The sequence below is a fragment of the Neocloeon triangulifer genome, unplaced genomic scaffold (assembly GCF_031216515.1).
Source record: "Neocloeon triangulifer isolate White Clay Creek 2 clone unplaced genomic scaffold, ASM3121651v1 ptg000002l, whole genome shotgun sequence".
In the NCBI taxonomy this organism is placed as follows: domain Eukaryota; kingdom Metazoa; phylum Arthropoda; class Insecta; order Ephemeroptera; family Baetidae; genus Neocloeon; species Neocloeon triangulifer.
The window spans coordinates 6,627,009-6,651,952 of record NW_026775545.1 but is presented as its reverse complement, the minus strand read 5'-3'; the positions used below and the strand labels follow the sequence as shown (position 1 = coordinate 6,651,952).

The window sequence follows — 24,944 nt, the reverse complement described above, 5'->3', positions numbered from 1 at the left end:
GTACGCGCGCTGATTGGCTGGAGAGCGGCCGGAGGGAGGGCGATTGCCTCTCGAGCTTTGCTGCTCTCTCATTGGCTAATCCTGTACCAGCGGCCAGAGGCTCGGACTTGTCGCCTCCTGTTTTTACCCTCCTTAGAGTATTTTTTTTCAGGTGCGTATATTTTTATTAATTTGATTTTCAATCTTTATGATCTTAAATAACATAAAAAAATCTATATCTTTTAATTGGTAAAGAAGCTCTTATCTTTTTATACTCACATCGCAATAAATAACACAATAATTTTGTTCGCAGATATCATATATAATACATAATTGTATAATATAATTATTAAGCAAAAAACGAGATGTCGACAAAAATTCCAAAATTGAGCACCAGGCCCTCTGCTAAAGCTCCCAACTCAAGCAGGGGAGGTCTTCAAGCCTCAAAAAAAGACGAAATTCCAACAGAAATACGTGTCCAGAATAATTTAGATGAATTTCTAACAAGAAAAGTTGAGGCTGAACACAGCTGCAGAGGCCTTGAAGAATCCATAAAATTGTTGGAGCAAAAGATACCTAGTATAAGTATGAAACTGTTGATATGTATGTAATTTTAACAGCTTACTCTAATCATATTATATTTAAATTCCCAGTTGAAATGCAAGAAGCAGAGGAAATTGCATTTAAAGAGAAAATTCAAAAGACGTTGCTTTTAGAGGCAAAAGGTTTGCTTTGCCAAAACCAGGCAGATATTTGCAAAGAATTAGTCAATCAGGCTGCTAAAATAAATCAGAAGCTATCTTGCAAGTTATCTGATGAAGTTTCTTCCCCTGAGCAGTCTCTTGTCTTCAACCACAACACCAAGCAGCTAGAGAGTTCTCTCAAAGTATAATTATTATTATTTATATTTTCTTTATTTTTTTTATTCAAGAAACTAAATTATTTTTTACAGAGTTTGCTGAGAAGATGTTTGGTTTCCACTGAAAGCTCTGTCTCATCACAAGCAATTAAGGACATGGTTAAAAATTTCTCATGCCAAGAAAGGTTGCAGTACATTCAGGAAATCCAGGACGAAGTGAAAAATGAGGTCTCAAACTATGTCGATTCAATTGATTTAGAGAGGGATGCTCAAAAACTTAGGTAAAATTAAATTCATTATTCAAGAGAAATTATTATGGTATTAAATTTTTATACATTTTAAACTTTTTCTTTTGAATTTTCAGTGAAGAATTGGAAAAGCTGGAAATTGGCAAGGTAGCTTTGGTGCCCTTAGAAAATCACATCAAAGACTTTGCCATCAAACAAGCGAGAGCAGTTTTAGATGAGCAGGATTTGATTCACGAAAACAACAAGCTCGAGAGACAACTCCAAGAGCTTTTGTTGAACAATCCAGACATGGCGTCAGACGCCAAGGCTGTCTTGGATGTTGAGCAGACTGAAATTCTACAAAAGCACTTGAATGCGTTGTCTTTGGAAAACCACGAGTTTAGCCACATTGAATCCGAGCAAGAGCAAATGCTCAAAAAAATAATCAGCTTGCACAAAAAATTGGTATTTAATGAAAATCTGTTGTGTAGTTCAGTAAGATTTATTTCTTATTTTCCTATAGGAGGAACTAAGGTACAGTGTGATGAAAGATTTGAGCAGTATGGAGAGTATTTCCACCCACCAACAAAAGCTTGTTGATGATATGCACGAGATCGACAAGTCCTGCACTGAATTTGGAAAAATGCTTGACATAGAGAAGCATAATTTGGCACTAATCAAGATATTGTGTTCAACCCCTATGAGTCTCACTAAGATCAAGTAAGTTCCAAATATTTACTAAAAGAACTTTTTTCTATAAATATCTGCCATTTAAGTACACAATCAGAGCCTGTTACTGCGGATTTGGCCGGCGCAAAAGCCATGCTAAGACAACTGGAAATGCAGCAGAAACACGAAAAGCTGTGTCTTCAAGAACAATCGGAGGCATTCACCACGTTAAAAAGTACAAACGTTTGCTATTTTTTTCTACACAGTTGCTAATCAAAAGTCTTTTGCAGTCAACATGGGCATACACAGGGAAACTCTAAAGCGTGAAGCTGCAGTAGTTCAGAAAAATGTTTGCGAGGCTCAAAATCTCTACCTAGATCACGCGAGTGCTCCAAAAGAGTTCAATGAAAAACTACAAAATTGGTATAAACTTGTCTAAAATTGCTAGTGTTGCCGTTTTGATTAATTGATGTTTTGATTACCAGGAAGGAAAACGCGGTGGAAAAGATGTTGGCAGAGGATACGACGAGGAGTGTGAATGATTTAGCTCTGCAGGAATGGATTGATCTTTTTACTGAAAGCTTTCCTGAGATCAATTGTCTTTCTGAAGGATTAGTTCACAACCCTTAAAAGCATTTGACTGCTATTTGTAAAAATGTTGAATTTTGACAAAAAAAACTATCAAATTGAATTAATTTGGCACATTTTTGTGTTTATATTAAATACTAATATTTCAATAAAATTAGATATTGGATAATAGATTGTTAAAGTAATCATTGGCGTGCACCTATCAGATCCAAGTTCAAGTAAGCTCTAATAAACAAATATTTTTTTTTATCTCAAACTGATGAAAACATTATTTTGTTAAAATGTGTTTAAATACAATATTTCTGAAATCAAATATTTTTCATAGCCTTAAATGCAATGGAAAGAAAATGCTTTTTTATATAAATGTGCACAAAAATAATCAATACTCATACTTCAAACTCTTCGTTGTAGCATTCGGCGAATTGTAACAACTGCTCCAGCGATTCACTGTAGTCGTCGCGTTCGAGACCTGCCTCTGCCAACTGTGGCAAGTTGCGCCAGTGCGAGTGGGACGCCTGACTTTGCAGACTCTCCAGCATGGCGCCGACACTGCGACTCGAGTGCAGTCCCGTCAGCATTGGCACGGTGCGGACCCCTGACGTGTTAGGCTGGTCATCGGGCACCAGGAAGCCGGTCTGCCCCACGGAGGGTGCAAACATGTTCGGGAAGGGCGCCCCAACGCTGCAGGGCAAATTCACTGAGGTCACGTGACTCTTGGTCTCAGGAGAGGTGCACTGGAGGAAGTAGAGGAGCATCTCGTCAACTTTGGTGCTGGTGTAGGCGGGGTTGCTGTTGTTGGTAGGGGCGTTGGGCGGCTTCAGTCTGGCCAGGGGCACTCCTCGGATGGAGATGGACTGCGCCCACACCCGGTCGTGGTCCATGTCACAGCAGGCGGACATCCCCTGCAGCAAGGGACCCTCCCAGTCCTCCAGGGTGTTCAGCAGGTAGCCCCGATCGTCAATCGGGAAGGGGAAATTCAGACTGGCGGCCACCGCTTTTCGGCCGTTGAAGACTAAACTGTGCTCCAGGTCAGACATGCCAAGACCGTTGTGAACCCTGAAGGGCAGGGTGCACCCTTCGAGGGTGGCTGCGATGAGGCTGCTGGTGTGGTAAGGCAGGTGTGGCTTGTAGTTGACGTGGGGAAGCAGCCGCGGGACGGCGTTTTGCTGCCAGAAGCCCCGACTGGTGCTGATGGGCACCATCATAGTGCTGTGTAAGGCCAGGTTTTGAATGCACAAGGCCACGTTGGCCGTCCGCAGGGTCTCCAGGGCGGCCAGTCGCTCAGGGTAGCTGCCGTGGCCCACGGGGAACGTGAAAATGCTCTTGCTACTGTAATCGTCGGCAAGGAACTGGGTGGCTGCGCTCGCCAGCCCCCCAAAGGCGTTCACCGAGTCGACCAGCACCTGGAAACCCTGGAGGTTGTCGCTCTCCTCCGCGTACCTGCGGATGCTGTCCACAAACGTGTCTTCAAAAAGATCCGTCTTCCACAAAGCCGCTCCTTGCGGGAATGCGTCGAATTTTGACGATTCACTGCCTCTTTCGTACTCCTGAACTATGTTGATTGAACGAGGGTGGTACCGCGTCCTGAGGAAGTCAGACCAGACGTCCACGCAGTCATCCAACTTGTACTGTTTTGTTTGTGGAACTGGTTCACCTAAAATTTCCATTGAAATAATTAATAGCAAAAAGATTTTTTTAAATTTTTTTTATAGATAGGGTTTGCAAAAAGTTTAATCAATTAACCTGTTTTTTCTTCATTTGCGAGATCTGCCAAAAACTCATTATTCTTGAACTTTTCTTTCCTCTGCACCTCCACCTGGTTGACCCAAATAGGTTCCGGCTCCTGCTCCTCCTGGCTGGTTTCGTAGAGGCCTCCGTGCTCAGGCATGGAACCTAAACTGCCCTTCAGGTCCACCAGTAGGAGGCGGGGAGTGTAGGTCACATGGCCCTGGCGAGTTTCCCCTTCGCGAAATAAAACGTCATGGTTAATTTCAGAGGGAGCTGTCGCAGTGTAATCAAATGCCAATTCCTGAAAAGATAAAATATATTGAGTCATGGTAATTAATTAATATTGCTATTAATATCAGATGAGCCAGTTGATAACCAATTCAATTTTTATTTTCAAGAAATAAGTAATAAAATTTTTTTCTTTTAACGCATATATTGCCAGCTGCATGAATGAATACATATTTTTTTTAATATAATAAATAGCTATGTATAGGTTTATCAGCCTCTCGATATCCCACTGAAGTAAAAAAAAAATGGAAAAAATGACAAATTTTAAGTTTAAATTATCAAAAGAAAAGTATACTAGCCTAGCTAATAAAAAGGTGATTCACACTTGGGTGCGGTACAAAAAAAAAAAAAAATAACCAGTTATTCTGTGTACACAATGTGTGAATGTATGACATATGACATAAAATGTCATATTGTATTCTTCAGAATTCTTTTTCGATTTGTTTATGTATTTTTTTCCGTCTTTAATTTCCATACTCTATAAATTTATAATAGATATTATTATGTACTATGTATTATGTTACACGGAGAGTGGTTAAAATAAATACACTTACAATTTGTAGGGACGAGTGTAAATTTGGGCAATAAAATGTAAAATATATTAATCAAAATTATTATACCTGGATATTCCACCAGTGGGTGCCAATGAAGTTGGAATAGTGACCAAATTGGAGAGAGATAACCTCCCTGTGCCCTGCCATAATTATGTTCAGTTGACCACGAAAATTCCAGGTGAATTAGAGGAACATCAACAAGATTCTAAATGAATGGGGAGCGCCTTAATTATCTTGTCAAAGAAATTTATGTTTTCGACATGTCCATGATCTGTCTGCTCCCTATGCTCATCCCCCTTCCTAGCAAAAATTGATCGCGCCTGGCTAGGAATACCACTATTATGGTAATTACGGATGCCCCAAAAATTAAATTATTGCCTTGGTATTTTAAATATAACATTTAAATTATAAATATTTTTGAATTTTCATATAAAAGGCAAAATTTATCTTCTACTTACGGATAATTATTCGAAAACCTTGATTAATTATTTTTATCACGTTTTTTACATTGATTATTCTAAGTATGGAATCAAAAAGAGGATGTGATTTTCCCTCCATCATTGCCCCAGAGAACCCCCTTTACGTAATAAAAAATTTGATTTACGCGCGAAATAACATGGCGAAGATATTTTAGCTTCTTTCAACTTACAAGAAGCCGCGCGCCAAATTTAAATATTCGGCAAAATCAAAAGTATTTGGAGCACGTATAATGAAACGACACAATTCGGTGGCCTCTCACGAATTTATCTGCTGACCGTCGACCCGCACGAAGCCATGGAAGTCACCGAGAGGCGTAAAAGTGCCAAAGGTCGCATGGTTTTCCAATCAACTTTGTTTATTTTCACGCTCTTGAATATGAATGAAATTCTTGCCTCGGTTGTGCGTTTGACAAGGGGCCATGGAAAGTGCATTTGGTCATGATTTGGGGCCAGAGAAAATTTTCCCCGGCCTCTTGGTGAACTGCTCGAGTCAGCAGTTTGATGTTATGCTTAGTCTGAAATTTTCTGACAGGAAACTCGTGTTTCAGGTGAGGCAGAACTGCCTGTAACGAAGGAGGATCAGTCGACCCAACCCGGAAGCACCAGAAAGGCTTTTGTTGTGGTCGGAATAGTCTTTGCCCTCTCTGTGCTGGCTTTGATTTACGTTTATCACTGCTTTCCTGATCTGGAAGAGTAAGTCTTCTTCATAAGTAAAATCCAATGAGTAATTGAATTTCTTTTAATTTTAGGGAAGAGAAGCAACACATCAAACTTCCTCGGGACATAGATGATGCAAAAAATCTCGGGAGAGTCCTGTACAGATACAAGGACAAGTATTATTTTGAGGTTTTGACTGGAGTTTTTGTCTCATATATTTTGTATCCTTTTCTTAACTTTTTAAATATAAATTTAATTATAAATTGGTAATAATATATTATATTTTCCTTGACTCCTGTGAAGTTTGCAAACTTTTGCAATACCGGGATCAATATCTCTATCGATCCTCTCAGGGTTTTTGTTTCCATTCCCGCTTGCCCTCGTCCTAGTCTGCTTCTGCTCAGCAACAGGGGCCACTTTTTGCTACCTCCTGTCATTCCTAGTCGGACGAAGACTTGTCTACAAGTATTTCCCGGACAGAGCTAGATCCTGGGCAGACACGGTATTTTTTTTCCGTAAAAATAAAACCTCAAAATTACTAAAAAAAAAAAAAAATATTAGGTCAACAACCAACGAAGCAATCTCTTAAATTATATGATTTTTCTGCGGATAACACCCTTCCTGCCAAATTGGTTCATCAACATCACGGCTCCTGTGATTGATGTGCCGATGCTGCCCTTTTGGCTTGGCACATTTATAGGTAAAAATTTTAGATATATTTTTGAAAATAGTGAAACAATTTTATTGTCAGGAGTTGCACCTCCGTCATTTGTGGCGATCCAAGCAGGGACCACCCTTCACCAATTGGCGTCCAGTGGTGATGCTGTCTCGTGGACTTCGATCACGCTTCTGGCAATTTTCGCAATACTCTCTTTGGTGCCAGTATTGCTCAAGGCCAAATTGAGAGACAAGTTTGAGTAAAAATTGGTCCATGGTGTTCAGTGTACATGTGATGTTATAGGTTTGCATTTTTTATATGTTTACTGTTATACTTTTGAATTTTCATTTTTATTTGTCAATAAATTTAGCGTTTATACCGAAAACAATACATGGAAAATTTTCCTTCATTCATTTAAATATTTTAAAAAAATTATCTATGTTTCAGTATAATTAGTTTTTATAAGCATCAAGCTCTTTGGCAGATTAAGAAATTAAATAAGTTAAAAATTTTTTAGAAAATCGCTATTAAAGTGTAAATTAGACCTTTTCATGTCTACAAGCTTGTTAAATAAAATTTGGATCCTAAAGTTTGAAATATAAATAAAAATTTGGGAATTTAACAGATTAAATACCAGATGTTCAGTCATTACTTTCTTTAATAAAGTTATTTTTTAATATAAAAAGTACGTCATGGAATGCAACAATTTTTAATATAAATATGCATGAACAAAGAAATACTTAATTATAAAATGTAATTTTTAAATAAATCTTATCTTATTAATATATCAAAATATTTGTAACGTCATCGGTTACATTTTACATATCCCTGGAAATAAATTATTTTATAAATAAATTAACCTGCCTGTCAAAACCTATCTGTATTTTACAGTGAATAAAGAGATCTCATGAGTGAAAAATGGAAGTCTCTCTAATCATATCAACAAAGCAAGCTAGATTTCCATTCAACGCTTTTTCTTAACCAAATTGGCGTGGACGTTGTCCAAGTGTCTCTTCAGTCCAAAGGATGTGGCAAAAATCTTGCTGCACACATGACAGGTGGTGATGCCGACATGTTGATTTACGTGTTCCCAGCAGGCATTGTATCGGTCAAACTCATGCTCACAAATGCTGCAGATGTATTTTCCATTGCGGGTCACCACTTTTGAGCGTCGATCATCCACCGGCTTCAGGCTGCTTCCGGTCGGCAAAGATCGATACACAGTCTCAACAAGGAACAGTCCTGCAACAGAGATTTTTTTGGTTTGATTTTTAAAGAAACGGCAAAAAATCACACAAAAGCCAAAAGCAAACTATACTCCAAAAATTTCTACAAGAATGGTTATGACACAGTGATAAAAATTAATTATTTTAAGGACGCTGGGTTGAAAATTATGTAAAATTAAATAGCTTTTTGCAGTATATATATAAGCAATTAATCGTGTTTATTTTTATGATGCTGGTGTACAACTTAAATTGCAATTCACTTCACTTACAAATTTTAATTTCTTCTTTAACCAGAATAAATTAATTTGTGCTTGCAAAGCCTAAACTCCATACTCCGTATATGAAATGTTCAATTTGATTTAATTTGAAAATAAAAAACTTAAAAATGGATTTATTTTTGTAAAATATAGTATAGTTTTAACTGGTTCATCAATGCACAAAGGAACTTTAAAAGATTAATTTAAGCGCCTTTTCCTTCACAGAAAACTAATTTAAAAACCATACTTAAAATATTTGTTAATAATAATAATAATGAGGTTCGTCATTCTTGAAATCTGCTTCATCAGAGAAAATATTTCATAATTGCATCATGTTAAAAAAAGCAAGTAGCTGTTGCGAAAATTGTCAGTAAATTATTCATTTCCTAAGCACAAAGAGTTTTATTTTTTCCTCAGGGCGACGCATGTTTTCTGCCTCAAATGTCTTTGCAAGCCCAACGCCGTGGTGAACGCTCTGCGGCATTGAATGCAAATGGTTTCCCCGTAGTGGAAATACTTGTGCGACTGCAAAAGTTCCACCGAAGAAAACACCTTCATACAAATGTTACACGCAGTCTCGCCAGTGTGGACTTTCATATGGCGGTACACGGAGCACTGAGCGGAGTAAGCGCGTTCGCAATAGCCGCATTTGTAGCCACCCTTCACTTTGATAATTTTCAACAAACTCCTCGGCTTCAGCGGCATTGGCTCGAATTTTGCTTCACGCCACTCTGAAATCAATTTGGACGAAATCAAACTCAAATTCTATTCCGCATGCTTGGTTTTATAAACTTATTCCATAAACTTGTTAAGTTTGAAGTGAATAAACAACAAAAATTTTCAGTCTGATGCCAAAAGTAAATACAAGGTTTTTATAGGAAATTTAAATAAAAAATTTCAGATTTTTCATGTTATTTTTATTAATTTTTTTTAAACTAACAAGTACAATAATGACCCATTCAACTCTTTAATTGCAGTTACTTAATAAAAATGAGGCTTCCGTTAATTTTTTCCTTACTAAATTGAAAGAAAATTTTAAACAGAGGTAGAGCCACGCCATTTGATTCAAGTGTAAGAAATTCAAGGATTCAATTGGCAATTTTTTTTTAAATATTCAACTTATATTGCGTTATATTGTTAAGCAACCACGGGTAAGGCGATTTTTGAAAAAAAAGAGCAGAAAATGTCATGATGAATCAACTTGCATCTAGCGCAGTGTACTATGGGTTTTCTGGTGCATTTTGATTTTGAAAATGCTTTGAGATAGAAACGTTTTTCCGCACACAGGACAAGAGCGTTTGTGGCAGAACAGGTGCTCCAAGATATCAGATTTGTTTCTGTACTCTCGGTTGCACGCGCTACACTGGAAACGACCGTCGCTCAAAGCAATGGGAACTGCCTCTGTCGACGCGGCCGAAGCAAGTGGAACCTTCGACTCTCTCGGAAGGGAGCGCACGCTTTCAATCACAGGCAGGCCCGGTACGCCTGAAACCAGGAAAATGCCGGGTTAATTTTATTGACTTCCAGCGCAGCAGTTATTTTAGCACAAAATTAAAAGGCAAAAATATAAATCGCTAGATTAATGCAAGGCTCATACATAGTTTATAAATTTGATAAGATATTTTTGCTCAAAATTGACCGGTTTAAAATATGGATGCTCAACAAATTATTAATAAAAGTTGGTAAGATGTATAACTTTATTTACTTGTTAACCAATTTCGGCTAAAAATTTGTACCATTTTTTATTTCGCGTGTTTCGAAAAATTTTCTTCGTCAGCTGGAAAAAAATGGAGCTATACGGGAGAAATGTAAATTTACCCTTTTAGGTAATATAAACTTTACGCATTATTATGTTTTGATTTTACATTTCATTAATTCCTTTTTTTTTTTAATCTGCTTGTAATGTTATTTATTTACAATATATATTTGTATACTTTTCCGAAAAGGTTCACTTATAAATTTTTGAGGTAATATCCACGAATATCCACAGGTAAAAAGTGGTCTTGACAGCAAATTAACAAAATCAGAAATAATAATAAAAGAGCAGACTATATTAAGGAATAAATTTTTTGTTTCAAATCAATACATGAATACATGATGTATTGTAAAAAATTTATTTGAAAAATGTTAATCTAAAAAAAGGATAAAAATGATAAATAATAATATTCAAAACGTTGCGGCAACGATTTGTTGATTTCAGCAAGAAAATTCAAATTTCATCAGACTAGGAATCAAATTTTATTTATTTATTTTTAGATTTTTGAAATAATATTAGTGAACACCTTTAGGAAGGTATTCGGAAACTTACTACCCTGGAAACTTACTACCCGGAAACTTACTACCAATCTGAGAGTGGGCAGCAGCACAGTGGGCGATATATCGATATCGAAAATCGGCGCCCGTACGGAAACTTACTACCCTTACACAAAATACATAGAAAATGAATTTTATAAAAACTGACAAAATAAATAATTGAGTAGCAAATGTATTTGAATTAAAATTAATGTTTTTGTTGGTATTGATACTATTGATCATTAAGTCATTTATTTATTTCATTTAAATATTATAAATACTTCAATTATTACTTTAAACGAATCAAAACAAGTTTTGGAAGATTTTAGAAACACAAAGAATGGGTTTGGAAATCCGTAACTTATTCAGGGGATATAATAAAAATAACAAATTATATTACAAAAAATTATTATATCTCACAAAATTATTAATTTTTTTATCCGTAGAGACCACATATTTATTGATATTGTACAAATTAAAATTATACTCATATCATGAGTATTGTCCTTTAGAGAGTGGCTTTTTGTATTAACATTTTTATTCTTGCTTGAAATTTAGAATTAAAATTAATTTAACTATGAAAAATTTTGTCCCCAAAAACTTATGCATTTCCTTTGTTGCATAATTCAATAATCTTCCAAGAATGATTTAACCTTCTTTAAAACTATTAAGAACTGCTTATTGACATAGTCAAAGCCTTTACAACAATAGTTTTAAAATTCTAACTGTTTTCCAATAATTGAAAAAATGTTGTAAAGACTTGATTTGACTATGTCAATAAGGAGTCCTTAACAATAACTGAAGTGATGAGAGTGATTAGTTTTAAAAATTAATTACAAGTAAAATTCATTGTGATCAGTATAATAAAATAAATTACTAATTGAAAAATATTTTATCATCGATCAGCTATAGGTTTAAAAAAATTCCCAATTTTAGTTTAGAGTAATTTTTTACTCAATGAAAATTTTTTTATCAGTTTTTATAAAATTTGTATTGTGTTAAGGGTAGTAAGTTTCCGTACGTGCACCGATTTTCGATATCGATATATCGCCCACTGTGCTGCTGCCCACTCTCAGATGGGTAGTAAGTTTCCGGGTAGTAAGTTTCCAGGGTAGTAAGTTTCCGGGATTCCTTTAGGAACAAAATTTGGAGTTTGCATGTTTAGGTTCATAATAATAATATTTAAATGGTCTTCAACACTAATTATTGGATCCCTCATGAAAAGCTTGAAATTTTCACTCATTATGAGTCATCATGGTTCATTTCATATTGGCAAATTTTCTGGTGCTTGAGGAGCACGGCGGTGGTGCTGAGCGTTTTGTTGCACTTGTAACACGTGGTGCGTCCCAGGTGCAGGTCCATGTGCATCTTGAGGCTGAGAGCACTCGTGAACACCTTGCCGCAGACCTGACAAGTGGTGGTGCCCAAGTGGTACTCGAGGTGTCGACTGCACGACTGCGCGTACTTGAACGTTTTGTGACACACGCTGCACATGAACCCGTTGAGGCACCGCACCACCCTGCACGCGACCTGGGCTGAATATTGACCCACCGACGCGGGGCACGTAAACGACCCGCTCGACCCAGGAAACCCTGAAATCATTCGCAACACAGGGTTTACTGCGACTCAGGGGAATTCCACAACTCTTACGTTGTTTCTTTTTTTTTTTTTATTTTTTTTTTTTTTTTAGGAAATGACCTCAATTCAAAATAATAATTTAATTTCTGTGTGTACTTTTTTTTACATAATTAAATATGTATAACCATTCTTATTTCCATGCTGCAAAAATTTGTTGAAAATTATAACAGTATAAATTTTATAGAAGGATTTGCGTTAGAAGCGATTTTTCTCCCAATTGTGTCTGGTTGAACTGCTGTAACTTTTGACCGGGTTTTGTTGACCTTAGTTAGTTATTTCCATTTTTAGAAAGCACGTATTATCTAAATTGAATTATGTTGGAACCAGACATCTGAATCATCACACTTCATGGAGCTTTGATATAAAAATCTCCGTATTTAATATTGGTTGGACAAACAAAAGTGAGGAAAAAATCTAGCGCCGATTTTTTTTTTTAACTTTTACGGTGAAATGTGCTTTGCCAGTTTTCAGACGTGTGGTGCCTTTTTCTAAATTAATTTTTATTGCATGGAAAATAGAATAATTGTTGATTTTTTTTCCAATGAATTCATGCTTATTTGCAATGCAATATGAATCCATAATTAAATTTTTAAATCCTTTTGAACAGTATTTTTATCATTTGATACTGTATATGACTGGAATTGTGCAGAATAAACCATACTAATAATATTAATATATTAATAACTCTCTACTTCCATTCCTATTTTTTTTTTTATTTAAAATCCCTTTATAAATTAAAGCTGAATTTTTTTTGATCATTGCAAGTTCAAAAGAATGTGCCGAACTTAAATCTTTTATTAAAGAAGCTAATAGTTTAAAGTTTAAAGAATAAATCTAACAAATTTACATTTTCAGATATCACAAACAAACAAATGAAAATTAAATATTAAAATTCACTTTTATCTGCGCATCGAGCAATGGAGCTGGTGCCGAATGAGCGCGCTAGGCATACTCAGAGTTTTGTTGCACAAGTCGCACTTGGTAAGCCCAAGGTGGTAGTTCATGTGTGTATTCAGAATGAACTTATTCGCGAACGATTTGCCGCACAGGTGACACACAGTCTCACCGAGGTGGAACTTCAGGTGCGCGGTGGCCGAGAAGCGGCGGCGGTACACCTTGCCGCATTCGGAGCACTGGAAACCGCAGTGCAACCTGATCAAAGTCGGCTCGCTCGGCCCACCCAATTCGGAAAAGGACACGGCCTGTCCTGCAAGCAGCAAAAAACATTCAGTCAGCACAAACAATTGATCTTTGTTCTTTTAGTAATTTGATTTCAGTAAAAAATAATTACCAGAGTGCTGACCTATTTTAAATCTACAATGAGCTGAGTGCTTTATACAAATTATATGTGAAATTCCGCGCAATTTTAAAACCTTGTCACTATAGACTTATAACGAGTTTCTGATTCTGTTTAAAATAGGTAAGATTCATTTATAAATTCAAAAGAAAGATGTCGTAGAGAAAGGACTGAAGCTGCTTGATCGCTCTTGCTATTCGGAGAATTATTTCAACCCATTCAGGTCCCTTTTAAATAAGGTTTCTCTATTCTTTATCTGAGCCATTTTCTTTTCCAATTTTCTACCTGAACGGCTTAAATTTAAACATTTAAAGCTGAGCCGTATTACAACCAAGTAGCCACATCAGGGCCGAATTTAGCATAATATTATAATGAATTTCTCTTATGCAGAAAATAATTTTTTTTGCATCTAATTTTCTGTGAATTTATCATTGTACTTAATTTATGTATTTAATAAAATAAAGCCCATCCCGTTTACTGTTTGTGGACTAGAAGTAACTTCAATATAATGATAAGTGACTATAGTGGTTCATAAGCTGTAAAATATTTTTAAGATTCAATCATTACACATAACAGCATTTGTCAGCGTAACTTTTTAAGTCTTTGGAACTTGCCTATAATTAATGTAAATTTATTTATTCTCAATTTTGTTAAATCGAAGATTGAATATCTTAATTTTCTTTCATATAACATTATAATTCGTTAATTTAAAAAAAAAATACTTAACCTTTCAAATTCATTAAAATTCCTTCAGCCAAATTACTTGTGTTTTGAAACCAATAAATCTAAACTATAATGTAAGCTTTTTTTGCCGCATAACTGAAAAGAATTGTGCAAAATACAAAATCATAAATATAATTATCTTCCCATGCAATAATACAGTTTGGCAATGACAAAATAGCCATTAAAATTTATGAAATTATTTCAGTTACAAGAAATTGCTTATTGCGCTCTAAATTTGGGCATCTCATTTTTATTTTGAATTGCACGATAAAAAAGGTAGAATTTTTTCCTCTGCAAATTATCTTGTCATTGAAAAGCTGCCTGTAGAATAAATTTCAAGGATGGGTCACACCTCAAACTTTCGCACTTTGCTCCGCACTTTTGCATCTAGGAAAATTATTCACTTCACACTCGACCCATCAAAACATTTTGCTCATCTCCTTTTTGTCATTTTGCACTTTCGCTCTTTTTGATATGGAATGAATATAATAGTCAATTATAAATGCAATTGATCTTTTTACTTTTATTCTATAAACACATTGGTGATAACTTTCTTTGAAAAACCATCATTGAATTTTCAAATCATTTATCATCAAGTCTCCACCGATCATTGCTAAAAGCTTGCCCAGCAACATAAAAACTTTGATTGTGCACTTTAAAGTATCTGATAAGCAATGTCTTGATAAATGACAGCCATGGCAAGTTGCGCAGTTCAAATCCACTAAAGGTTCTTGGAAAAATTTAAATCACCCATTCGTCTTTCTGCCAGCTGGTTGATGGCGTTGAACTGAGCTTTCGTTTTTGAGTTCCGCGAAAAACAATGTGTGGATGGACTTTCTATTAGAAAAATTATATAAGTAAAAATCCACTATGAAAAAATATTGAGTCGCGAAAGAACAATTTGAAATTACCTTAAGGTGCCGCACTAAATTAAACGATGTAGCTGTTCGAAACTTAAGGGTCGAATTGCAATGTTTACAGGAGGCGTTGACTGTGGTTTTGTTGTCAACTTCGACCTCGTAAAAATCATAATGATTTATTAAGTCTGTGCCATGGACTGATTTCGGAGTTGTGGGCATTATTTGCGGCTCGAGATCTGCCATCACCACCTGTGCCATGCCTACGACAACACTGCTGTTATGACTCATAAATAAGCTTTACGAGAGTGAATCGAGGTGCGACTATTTCACACTCACGCCAGTTTTTCTCATCACACTCACACTGAGTGCGAGTGCAGAGCAAGTGCAAAGAGTGAGCCCATCCTTAATAAATTTTAATTCCTACCTTTGTCCTGAATATCGCTCGGGTCCCCTTCCGATACTTCCGTCCCATCTAAGTCATTGTTCTCGTCTGGGGAAAAAAAACAACAATTAATGAATTAATGTAGCTCAAATAACATGTCAGCATTTTATTTCAAATACTAATTAGAGTGATTATTCTTTATTTTTTGGTGAGCTTACATTCCAAATTTTCACCTCTATCTCCATCGTCGTCATCACCATCATCGTAAGACATGAACTCGTGTTCCTCGAGTATTGGCAAATCATCTGTTTCAATGGCTTCAACTTTCACTTTGGATGTAACAAATTCTGGTGTTATCACAGGCTCTTTGGCAGCAACAAATGGAAATGAAAGGGGGCAAAAATAAAATTTAGCTAACAAGTTTAACGAGTGTTTAAATCAAATATGCACCTTTTGGCTGAACCGACTCTTTTTCAGGGCGTGTCGGGGTAGTTCGACGCCTCTTTCTCGAGGGGGAGGCAGCACTTTCAGATCGGGTTTTTGGTTTTTCAGCCACCTGGGCTGGTTCAGGAACAATATCAGCGGTTTCTGCAACGGTCGTGGGGACAATAGAGGGGGCAGATTTGGGCTGGAAGAAAAACAAATTATTTATTTTATTTAAACAAAATTAAGAGTTGAAATTAAATTTTCATGCTTCGTGGTATTGAAATTTTGGAATTAATTATTTTTAAACCAAGGAAAAATGGGAAATTTTCAAATTTTCTTCTCTGTGCAAAAAATTATGTAAAATGACCCTCACTTGCACAGGAACAGTCTTATCATTCTTTGTCTTCTCAACAGGCTGGCTGCCTTTAGTCAGACCCTGGATTTCCAGCATCTCGGCAGTTTGCAAAAATGAGGGCAGCTCATCTTCATCCACGCTCACTTCTCCCGTATACATGAATTGGACCAAAGCTGTCAGATCGCCAAAAGGGATGTGGCGGAAAATTATGACGGGGTGTTGGCATGGATTCTCCTGAAATATCAAGTCTAGAGTTTTACAATATTTGCTTTCGACTTCAAACCTTGAAGAGATCTTTGAAGTAGGGGCTGCAGGCAGAGAGAAGCATCTTGTGGGCCAAGATTTTCTTTCCCTCGCAGCTCAGGGTCACGTCGATTAGGTCCCTGTCAGTCCTCATTGAATTTAGGGAGGCCATCACGTGGCTGACGTAATTGTTCCACTTGAGGGAATACAAGTGGCCTTCCTCCCCCATGGTTAAATTTCTGTTAAACAAACGAAAATTAATATGCGAATAAATGAAAATAAAAAAGGAAAATTGACAACGGACGTCTGTTGTTGTTGTTGTTTGGTAAGGTCTTAATTCCCGTTTTTTCTCAAATTCTTTTGCTCCTTAGCCCTGACGATGTCCGGAAAAGAAGCTAAAGAATCCAAACCAGGATGTAAAATGAAGGAAGGTGAAATAAAAGTGGATTGTGACATTAAAAACCGAAAGCGCCATGAAACGGCAGAGCTACTGCTAAGTCCACATCTTGGAGAAAATGGAGGCGATCAATTTGATGATGATGAGCAGTTTACTCTGCACACTAATAAGCGTAGAAGGAGCTCCACTTCACAGACAGCAAAAAATCCTCAAATGAATGAAGCCTTTGACAAAGTTCAAAAAGAGATTCTTCCAGGTATCTATCTCCAGTCTAATACCTTACAGCGTCTCCAGGATGTCTCAGTAGCGAAAAAATTACATGAGCACAAACTCAAATTTCATCAAGTAATCTCTAAAGGTAGAAGCCAAATACTGGTTCTGTTTGAGACTGAGGAAGATGCAATTAAGCTAATGCACAACTCAGAATTATTAGCAAAAATTGATTGCAAAGCAGAAAAATATAGGCGCAGTGAGTTTGTAAAAGGTATAATTAGAGGTGTAGATGACACTATCCCTGAACATGAAATTAAGGAGGAAATTCAAAGAAATTGTACCCCTGAAGTAGTTAAAGTCAAGCGACTAACCAGAAGAATAGAAGGAATCTCTGAAAATAAGTTGGTTCCTACTACATCAATTGTTATTATTTTTTCTGGCAAAACTCTCCCAAGCACAGTATCCATCTACAGTGTTCGAAGAAGAGTAGAACTGTTTGAAGAAAAGCCTCTTGTATGCTATAACTGCCAGCAATTTCATCACATTGCTAAGCAGTGTAAATCGGCAAAACCTACCTGTGGTTATTGTGCGCAACAGCATAATACACGAGACTGTCCTGTAGACAAAAAGATTGTTCCACCTGTTTGTGCTAACTGCAAAGGAGATCATGTTCCCCATTCAACAAAATGTCCAGTAATGCAACATAAGCACCTACTCAAGTTTAAATCCACCCTGCAAAATACTCAATTTCTAAGCCCCAATAAACTTCAGTCCTCACAAATGTTCCCAGCTTTGCGCACTGTTAGGGGTGAAGGTAGTAAGGCTCAAGATTTCGAGGCGGACCATTTGGAACTTAAGCCAAACATCCTACCACCTGCAGTGCAAAAAGCAAGAATTAAAAAGTTTAGTGAAATTGTAGCTGCTCCTCATCTAACAGATATAGATAAATTGAAAAACAGACAAGAAAAATTTATAAGCTCCCTACCTAAAAAGCAGAAAGGTAGTATAACTTCAGCAAATAAACCTCAAGAACGTGCTGGGCAAAACCTGAAGTCAGAAGATAAGAAGAGTGAAGATAACATAGAAGTAAAAATGCAGATCGACCTGGAACAAATGGCACCAGAAAAATTGTTAGAATTGTGTTCTAAAGTTATTAGTAACAAAACAGCCTTGACCATGTTAGTGTTCATGTTTCAATTGATTATGAACCTTACTACAGTGAAGAAAAATCAAGCTGAGCTAACCGATGTACAGATGCTGCAAGAGCAATTGCTAAATGGATGGAAACAAATCTTAGATAGCAAAACAGTTATATCAATACCTAGTGAGAAAGATTCAATGGAAACTGAGGAGGCAGCTAGCGAAGAAAGAAATTCATGATGGAACGCACCGAAAAATCAATATTACAATGGAATGCAAGAAGTATTAAAGCAAATCAACTAGCCCTTGAACACTATGTGCAACAAAATTCTAATATTCAAATCATTGCCCTAACTGAAACTCACCTTCAAAATGGTGAAAATTTTAAATTTTTAGACTTCGTGTCCTACAGAGCAGACAGATCAACCAGCAGAGGAGGAGGTACAGCTATTCTATTAAAAAGCAATATACAAGCACATCAAATTCACTTGCATACCGAACTTGAAGCAGTAGCAGTAAAATTGAAGATTAATGGCAATCTCATAGTCCTAGTGAGTCTATATGCCCCACCTAATATAGGAATTAATAAAGAAATTGAAGATTTGCTGGAACAAATCCCTCATCCTGCAATCATATGTGGTGATTTTAATGCCCACTGTCATCTATGGGGTTCTACCTACTCTAACTCTCGAGGAAGGTTTCTTGAGAAATTGTTGACAAATGTTAACTTCACAGTTTTAAACAATGGTGAACCAACATTGATTCAACGTCCTGGAACAAATCCAACCTCGCCTGACCTCACATTGGTGAGTGAAGACCTCTTAGATGAATTTACTTGGCAAGTTTCAGAGCAAACGCTAGGAAGTGATCATTTCATAATCACCATTAACTACCAATTTAGTCTACCTTCAAATCTTACTGTGAAGCCTCCTCCTCAACGTCACTTTGAAAAAGCAGACTGGGCCAATTTTAAAAAAGTCCTTGAAAATCTTCAGCTCCCATCATCATTGGATACCGAGATGACAAACTGGTATAATTCATTTACTAAAAATCTTAATGCTGCAGCAGATAGTTCTATACCGTGGAAAAAACAAAAAAATCCATTATCCAAAAAAGTTAAAAAGCCATGGTGGAATGAAGACTGCGAATCAGCTTATTTATCAATGATAGAGGCTCAAAAACAATTTAAAAAAAATCAAGCATCGTACCAGAAGTATGTTGAGACAAAGCAAACGTCAGCTAAGTTTAAAATAATAAGTAAAACGGCCAAATTTGAATTCTGGCAACAAGTTTGTAACTCACTCTCAAGACAAAAAGGCTCTTCGTATCTGTGGAAAACGGTTAAAATGATGCGAAACAGTATAACAAATCCATCTAGTCAATCAATAAACAAAGGAAACTGGGAAATGGAGTTCCTTGAAAGAGTCTGTCCATCTAACCTTAAGAAAGATGAAAACCTTGACTGGAGTGCTCTACAAGGAAGGCTAACAAAACAAAGTAAACCCAGTAAACCCTTCTGTACAAAACCCTTTACACTTAAGGAACTTGAAGGAACCCTAAACTTAGTTAATAAGCATGCTTCTCCAGGACCAGATAACATATCATATATGATGCTAGCCCATCTCCCGGATAAATATAAAGAAGAACTCCTCCATTTCTTCAACATGATTGTCCAAAATAATTTCTGCCCAATTGAATGGAAAAAAGCATGGTTAAAACCGATCCTAAAGGCAGGTCAAAAACCTGGCATAGAAAGTGCATATCGTCCAATAATGTACACTTCATGTGTAGGAAAACTTTTTGAAAGTTTGTTAAAAAGAAGACTAGTAGTATTCCTTGAAGAAAATCAACTCCTGCCACAAAGCCAAGTTGCCTATAGAAAAGGTCTTAATGTTCAGATGTGTCAAGCAGAGCTTTCAGCCTCAATTCAAGTGTCCTGGTTGAAACAACAAAAACATTTTGCACTACTAGTTGATGTTAAGGGAGCGTTTGATGGCGTCCCTCATAAAAAACTCCTTGAAGATCTTTTTCACATAGGCCTTCCTAAACAACTGGTTCAATGGATAGAGACATTCCTTTCTGGAAGAGTGTGTCAGTTTTATACAACCTCAGCTGGGCTACAACGTAGAACAGTTTATAAAGGAGTACCTCAAGGTGGAGTGCTCTCCCCACTGTTGTATATAATTTATGTCAGAGCACTAGAGGATCACCTGAGTAAGTCAGTAAAAATAATTCAGTTTGCAGATGACGTCTTGATTCATTTCGGACAAGCTAATATTAGCTCAGCAATAAAAATAATGTCAGAAACGATTGAAGCCCTGTTGAACTTCTTCCAAGAAAAGGGTCTTCAAATTAACCTGAAAAAAACTAAAATAATACCTTTTTCTCATCAAGTGATAAACCTTGATTCAGTGAATACAACACAAGGACAAGTTGAAGTGGTAGAAACAGTCAAATACTTAGGAGTTCTCTTTGATGCAAAATTAAAATGGAAACCTCAAATCGCAAGTCTACAAAAAGCCTGTCAAAACTCACTGAATCTTATAAAGTCAGTAGCGACGGTTTGGTGGGGAGCAGACCCGCACTGTCTACTGCAAATTTATAAATCACTGATTCTTTCCAAGTTGCAGTACTCTTCCTTCCTTTGGCAGAATGCTGCACAAACTGAGTTGAATACATTAGATGTGATGCAAAATACAGCTATGAGAAAGATACTGGGTGCATTCAAAAGCACTCCGATTCATAGCATGCAGGCCGAGCTTAACCTCAAGCCTCTTAAAATTACAGCTAAAATACTAGCTGAACAACTAGTAATAAAACTACTGAGGTTTGATCGTCAATGGCTGAGACAAATACTTGAAGAATGGAGTCGGAGAATAAAAGTTAAAAATCAAGTTGTTGCTAAACACCCACTTCTTACAGCTTTTAGAAAATGGAACTCAGATACAGCTCCTACAATTAAAAAATGGTCACCATCACACTTGGAAATCAGCCTAAATCAACACATTTCAGTGCTGGAAACTCCATGGTCTAAGTTCAGTAAGAACAGCCTGCCACCACAGACTAAGCAACTAATTCTACAGTTCCTTCACACAACAGCATCAGAAAGCCTTAAGATTTACACAGATGGCTCCAAACAAAAAGATGGATCAGTAGCAGCTGCAGCTTACTTTGCTGGAAAGAATTTTGCTCTCATAAAGACCCTACCCTTAACTTACTCAATTTACTCAGCAGAAGCGATGGCGTTGTGTATGGCACTAAACTACATCAAACATAATTTGCCTCCTCAGAAATCATACCTTCTTTCAGACTCACAAAGTCTCCTGGTTGAGCTTTCAAATGATAAATTTATTGAAAGCAAAAATTTTATTATTGCAGATATTCGAGAGCACATACACGAGCTTGAAACAGCAGGATTCCAAATTCATCTGCTGTGGATACCATCCCATATAGGTATAAAAGGAAACGAGATAGCCGATAAAGTTGCTAACTTAGCTTGTCGGGGACCTTCTATCAGACGAATCGACACACCAATACCAGATTTGGAAAAATTAATCCGTAAAGAAGCAGCACAACAGTGGAATACAAGCTGGAGAGTATTAAATATTACAAAAGGTAAAAAATATGCTCTGCTTCATCCGTCAGGAATTGTTCCTCGTAAATCCTGGTTTACTGCCTTTCCTGGTCTTTCAAGAAGCTTTTATACCAGTATTCATAGAATTCGCTTTGTGCATGCACCAACCCCTGATAGGCTCTTTGCATGGAAAATAGCACATTCATCAGCATGTGTCTGTTCCCACGACCCCTGTTCGCTAGAGCACCTTTTGCTTGCATGTCCTCGACTAGCTCCTGCAAGAAAAAATCTGATGAGCTGCCTTAAACAGCTCCATCTCAACTCCTCTATCAATCTGTCTACAATCCTCTTAACAAATAATAGACAAATCTATTTTGCATTGCATGCCCTGTTTCAGGTCATCTTTCCTAAATGTAAATACAACTAGTAAAAATTAAACCAACATAAATAAGACCTGGCTAAATGGTATTAACTATAGCCAATTAAATCAAAATACAACAACAACAACAACAACAACAACTGCTGTTATGACTCATAAATAAGCTTTACGAGAGTGAATCGAGGTGCGACTATTTCACACTCACGCCAGTTTTTCTCATCACACTCACACTGAGTGCGAGTGCAGAGCAAGTGCAAAGAGTGAGCCCATCCTTAATAAATTTTAATTCCTACCTTTGTCCTGAATATCGCTCGGGTCCCCTTCCGATACTTCCGTCCCATCTAAGTCATTGTTCTCGTCTGGGGAAAAAAAACAACAATTAATGAATTAATGTAGCTCAAATAACATGTCAGCATTTTATTTCAAATACTAATTAGAGTGATTATTCTTTATTTTTTGGTGAGCTTACATTCCAAATTTTCACCTCTATCTCCATCGTCGTCATCACCATCATCGTAAGACATGAACTCGTGTTCCTCGAGTATTGGCAAATCATCTGTTTCAATGGCTTCAACTTTCACTTTGGATGTAACAAATTCTGGTGTTATCACAGGCTCTTTGGCAGCAACAAATGGAAATGAAAGGGGGCAAAAATAAAATTTAGCTAACAAGTTTAACGAGTGTTTAAATCAAATATGCACCTTTTGGCTGAACCGACTCTTTTTCAGGGCGTGTCGGGGTAGTTCGACGCCTCTTTCTCGAGGGGGAGGCAGCACTTTCAGATCGGGTTTTTGGTTTTTCAGCCACCTGGGCTGGTTCAGGAACAATATCAGCGGTTTCTGCAACGGTCGTGGGGACAATAGAGGGGGCAGATTTGGGCTGGAAGAAAAACAAATTATTTATTTTATTTAAACAAAATTAAGAGTTGAAATTAAATTTTCATGCTTCGTGGTATTGAAATTTTGGAATTAATTATTTTTAAACCAAGGAAAAATGGGAAATTTTCAAATTTTCTTCTCTGTGCAAAAAATTATGTAAAATGACCCTCACTTGCACAGGAACAGTCTTATCATTCTTTGTCTTCTCAACAGGCTGGCTGCCTTTAGTCAGACCCTGGATTTCCAGCATCTCGGCAGTTTGCAAAAATGAGGGCAGCTCATCTTCATCCACGCTCACTTCTCCCGTATACATGAATTGGACCAAAGCTGTCAGATCGCCAAAAGGGATGTGGCGGAAAATTATGACGGGGTGTTGGCATGGATTCTCCTGAAATATCAAGTCTAGAGTTTTACAATATTTGCTTTCGACTTCAAACCTTGAAGAGATCTTTGAAGTAGGGGCTGCAGGCAGAGAGAAGCATCTTGTGGGCCAAGATTTTCTTTCCCTCGCAGCTCAGGGTCACGTCGATTAGGTCCCTGTCAGTCCTCATTGAATTTAGGGAGGCCATCACGTGGCTGACGTAATTGTTCCACTTGAGGGAATACAAGTGGCCTTCCTCCCCCATGGTTAAATTTCTGTTAAACAAACGAAAATTAATATGCGAATAAATGAAAATAAAAAAGGAAAAATTTTTGGTATTGACCGAGAAGAATAAACAATAATAATAGTAAAAAAGAAATTAAATTAGTCGATTGAAAGATAAAGATATTGTAAAACAAAACTGTTTTTATTGGGATTTTCTACCAGTATATATTATGTGTGTATTCAATAATGAAAGAAATAAAAAATGAATTATTTTCAAACAATGCAATGCTATCAATTGTCGGCGTTCTAAAGAATAATTATTTTTTCGCAAAATTATGATATGTACTGACGAACGCATGCATCATGAAATGGGTCGGGCTTTGCGCGTATGTCGGCGTCGCCTGCCATCATGCATGTGCATGAAATTTCGGAAAATTAAAATAGAGCAGAATTACCAGATGATATTCACAAAATTTAACAAAAAAATACTTTACTACCTGATGATGTCAACCTCGAGGGATGATTGGAAGAAAGAATGGTTTATAAACACTTTTCATCGACTGAAATACTTAAAACGTGAGGCAATAAAATGCAGCCACAGCCAAGAGCAAACAAAACAACAACAAAGCTTAGTTTAAAAGTCCACCGCTAGAGTGCATACAGGTGGCTCGAGTCCGAACCTTCGGAATTGTAGCCCGCGAAATAATTTCCAACAAAATGTTAAATTTGAGAATGTAGTTAAATATCTTGGAGTGACTTTGAATCACACGGCGAAATCATTTAACAAACATGTAGAATCTCGAACATTATTAGCAAATTTGGCTACATTTGATATAAAACAACTTCGTATGTTGAGTGTAGATGCAGCAATCCGTCTCTTTTTTATAAAGGTGGCGCCTATTGCCAGTTATGGCATTACAATTGCTTGGCCTTATCTCACTCAAACAGATCTCAGAAATTTAAATCTTGTTTTTAATGCATATTTGAAACGCCTCTTGTGTGTACATAAATCAGCTCAGAATAGAATTGTGCATTTAATGTTGGAGGTTGATTCATTTATTGGTTGTTTGCAATCTATGTATAATCTTCCATACACACCTGCTTTTGGTACTTTGTTATTCGAGAGAGAAATGAAATCGTTTGATATTCCTCCTGATTTTCACAATGCAATTGTTACACTCCCGATTAAATGGAGAAGTCCTCTTCAACAGGACAGGCATGTTTATACTAGAATAATAGTTCATGGATTTCATTATAAATTTTGTGTTAAAAAGGAATATCACTTTGCAAGCAAAGCATGTAAATGTAAATTTTGTTCACAATATTGTAGTCAACACCACTGTTTATTTTGTACTCGATCGCCTTTTTCCTCCCTTGCTCAAATGGCTGATC

The 24,944-nt window shown here is 36.8% G+C and overlaps 6 protein-coding genes across 10 annotated transcripts; 2 read left to right on the top strand and 4 right to left on the bottom strand.

The window, feature by feature from the left end:
- The first annotated feature begins 2 nt into the window (after window positions 1-2).
- Window positions 3-2,519, top strand: LOC132205498 (A-kinase anchor protein 9-like). 3 transcript variants are annotated; one of them, XM_059634575.1, is made up of 9 exons: window positions 3-151; window positions 293-564; window positions 633-865; window positions 911-1,119; window positions 1,203-1,530; window positions 1,589-1,785; window positions 1,842-1,969; window positions 2,025-2,157; window positions 2,220-2,519. In XM_059634575.1, exons 2-9 carry the CDS (start codon window positions 345-347, stop codon window positions 2,362-2,364), a joined length of 1,593 nt encoding a protein of 530 aa, XP_059490558.1. In that variant the 5' UTR covers window positions 3-151; window positions 293-344; the 3' UTR covers window positions 2,365-2,519. The 3 variants fall into 3 exon arrangements, with proteins under 3 accessions (XP_059490558.1, XP_059490561.1, XP_059490559.1); XM_059634578.1 differs by having other exon boundaries at window positions 8-151; window positions 932-1,119; window positions 2,220-2,518; XM_059634576.1 differs by having other exon boundaries at window positions 150-228.
- On the bottom strand, window positions 1,540-5,212 carry LOC132205497 (protein misato homolog 1). Its single transcript, XM_059634574.1, has 3 exons — window positions 4,959-5,212; window positions 4,066-4,351; window positions 1,540-3,976 (listed from the first exon to the last, which is right to left on the bottom strand). The coding sequence occupies exons 1-3, from the start codon at window positions 5,037-5,039 to the stop codon at window positions 2,709-2,711; spliced, it is 1,635 nt and encodes a 544-aa protein (XP_059490557.1). The 5' UTR covers window positions 5,040-5,212; the 3' UTR covers window positions 1,540-2,708.
- A 365-nt stretch (window positions 5,213-5,577) lies between these two features.
- Window positions 5,578-7,301, top strand: LOC132203104 (transmembrane protein 41B). Of its 2 annotated transcripts, none has more exons than XM_059630599.1 (6): window positions 5,578-5,700; window positions 5,920-6,064; window positions 6,121-6,249; window positions 6,332-6,530; window positions 6,590-6,728; window positions 6,780-7,286. In XM_059630599.1, exons 1-6 carry the CDS (start codon window positions 5,667-5,669, stop codon window positions 6,947-6,949), a joined length of 816 nt encoding a protein of 271 aa, XP_059486582.1. In that variant the 5' UTR covers window positions 5,578-5,666; the 3' UTR covers window positions 6,950-7,286. The 2 variants fall into 2 exon arrangements, with proteins under 2 accessions (XP_059486582.1, XP_059486570.1); XM_059630587.1 differs by lacking the exon at window positions 5,578-5,700 and adding an exon at window positions 5,719-5,860 and having other exon boundaries at window positions 6,780-7,301.
- Window positions 7,302-7,650: 349 nt separating this feature from the next.
- On the bottom strand, window positions 7,651-8,874 carry LOC132205250 (zinc finger protein 354C-like). The gene is made up of 2 exons (XM_059634202.1): window positions 8,625-8,874; window positions 7,651-7,928 (listed from the first exon to the last, which is right to left on the bottom strand). The coding sequence occupies exons 1-2, from the start codon at window positions 8,872-8,874 to the stop codon at window positions 7,651-7,653; spliced, it is 528 nt and encodes a 175-aa protein (XP_059490185.1).
- Window positions 8,875-10,791: 1,917 nt separating this feature from the next.
- LOC132203085 (zinc finger and BTB domain-containing protein 24-like) lies at window positions 10,792-17,593 on the bottom strand. Its single transcript, XM_059630551.1, has 7 exons — window positions 17,571-17,593; window positions 16,426-16,624; window positions 16,161-16,376; window positions 15,812-15,989; window positions 15,580-15,726; window positions 15,404-15,469; window positions 10,792-12,053 (listed from the first exon to the last, which is right to left on the bottom strand). The coding sequence occupies exons 2-7, from the start codon at window positions 16,612-16,614 to the stop codon at window positions 11,704-11,706; spliced, it is 1,146 nt and encodes a 381-aa protein (XP_059486534.1). The 5' UTR covers window positions 16,615-16,624; window positions 17,571-17,593; the 3' UTR covers window positions 10,792-11,703.
- Window positions 17,594-17,635: 42 nt separating this feature from the next.
- On the bottom strand, window positions 17,636-24,186 carry LOC132203093 (protein bric-a-brac 2-like). Of its 2 annotated transcripts, XM_059630573.1 has the most exons (8): window positions 24,050-24,186; window positions 23,404-23,602; window positions 23,139-23,354; window positions 22,790-22,967; window positions 22,558-22,704; window positions 22,382-22,447; window positions 18,043-18,099; window positions 17,636-17,869 (listed from the first exon to the last, which is right to left on the bottom strand). In XM_059630573.1, the coding sequence occupies exons 2-8, from the start codon at window positions 23,590-23,592 to the stop codon at window positions 17,820-17,822; spliced, it is 903 nt and encodes a 300-aa protein (XP_059486556.1). In that variant the 5' UTR covers window positions 23,593-23,602; window positions 24,050-24,186; the 3' UTR covers window positions 17,636-17,819. The 2 variants fall into 2 exon arrangements, with proteins under 2 accessions (XP_059486556.1, XP_059486547.1); XM_059630564.1 differs by lacking the exon at window positions 17,636-17,869 and having other exon boundaries at window positions 17,981-18,099.
- Window positions 24,187-24,944: the final 758 nt, after the last annotated feature.

Excerpts from the sequence above, each read along its gene's own strand:
- LOC132205250 (XM_059634202.1), bottom strand. The coding sequence starts at position 8,874 with ATGCCGCTGAAGCCGAGGAGTTTGTTGAAAATTATCAAAGTGAAGGGT. Across the intron at positions 7,929-8,624 it reads AGCGTTCACCACGGCGTTGG|GACTGTTCCTTGTTGAGACT; the intron begins GCTTGCAAAGAC and ends TCTCTGTTGCAG.
- LOC132205498 (XM_059634575.1), top strand. The coding sequence starts at position 345 with ATGTCGACAAAAATTCCAAAATTGAGCACCAGGCCCTCTGCTAAAGCT. Across the intron at positions 565-632 it reads GCAAAAGATACCTAGTATAA|TTGAAATGCAAGAAGCAGAG; the intron begins GTATGAAACTGT and ends TTAAATTCCCAG. Across the intron at positions 1,786-1,841 it reads ATGAGTCTCACTAAGATCAA|TACACAATCAGAGCCTGTTA; the intron begins GTAAGTTCCAAA and ends CTGCCATTTAAG.
- LOC132203104 (XM_059630587.1), top strand. The coding sequence starts at position 5,791 with ATGGAAAGTGCATTTGGTCATGATTTGGGGCCAGAGAAAATTTTCCCC. Across the intron at positions 6,065-6,120 it reads TGCTTTCCTGATCTGGAAGA|GGAAGAGAAGCAACACATCA; the intron begins GTAAGTCTTCTT and ends TTTTAATTTTAG. Across the intron at positions 6,250-6,331 it reads GTTTTTGTCTCATATATTTT|TTTGCAAACTTTTGCAATAC; the intron begins GTATCCTTTTCT and ends ACTCCTGTGAAG.
- LOC132203085 (XM_059630551.1), bottom strand. The coding sequence starts at position 16,614 with ATGGGGGAGGAAGGCCACTTGTATTCCCTCAAGTGGAACAATTACGTC. Across the intron at positions 15,727-15,811 it reads AGAGTCGGTTCAGCCAAAAG|AGCCTGTGATAACACCAGAA; the intron begins GTGCATATTTGA and ends TTGCTGCCAAAG. Across the intron at positions 15,470-15,579 it reads TAGAGGTGAAAATTTGGAAT|ACGAGAACAATGACTTAGAT; the intron begins GTAAGCTCACCA and ends TTTTTTCCCCAG.
- LOC132203093 (XM_059630564.1), bottom strand. The coding sequence starts at position 23,592 with ATGGGGGAGGAAGGCCACTTGTATTCCCTCAAGTGGAACAATTACGTC. Across the intron at positions 22,705-22,789 it reads AGAGTCGGTTCAGCCAAAAG|AGCCTGTGATAACACCAGAA; the intron begins GTGCATATTTGA and ends TTGCTGCCAAAG. Across the intron at positions 22,448-22,557 it reads TAGAGGTGAAAATTTGGAAT|ACGAGAACAATGACTTAGAT; the intron begins GTAAGCTCACCA and ends TTTTTTCCCCAG.
- LOC132205497 (XM_059634574.1), bottom strand. The coding sequence starts at position 5,039 with ATGGCAGGGCACAGGGAGGTTATCTCTCTCCAATTTGGTCACTATTCC. Across the intron at positions 4,352-4,958 it reads CCCACTGGTGGAATATCCAG|GAATTGGCATTTGATTACAC; the intron begins GTATAATAATTT and ends TTATCTTTTCAG. Across the intron at positions 3,977-4,065 it reads CGCAAATGAAGAAAAAACAG|GTGAACCAGTTCCACAAACA; the intron begins GTTAATTGATTA and ends TGGAAATTTTAG.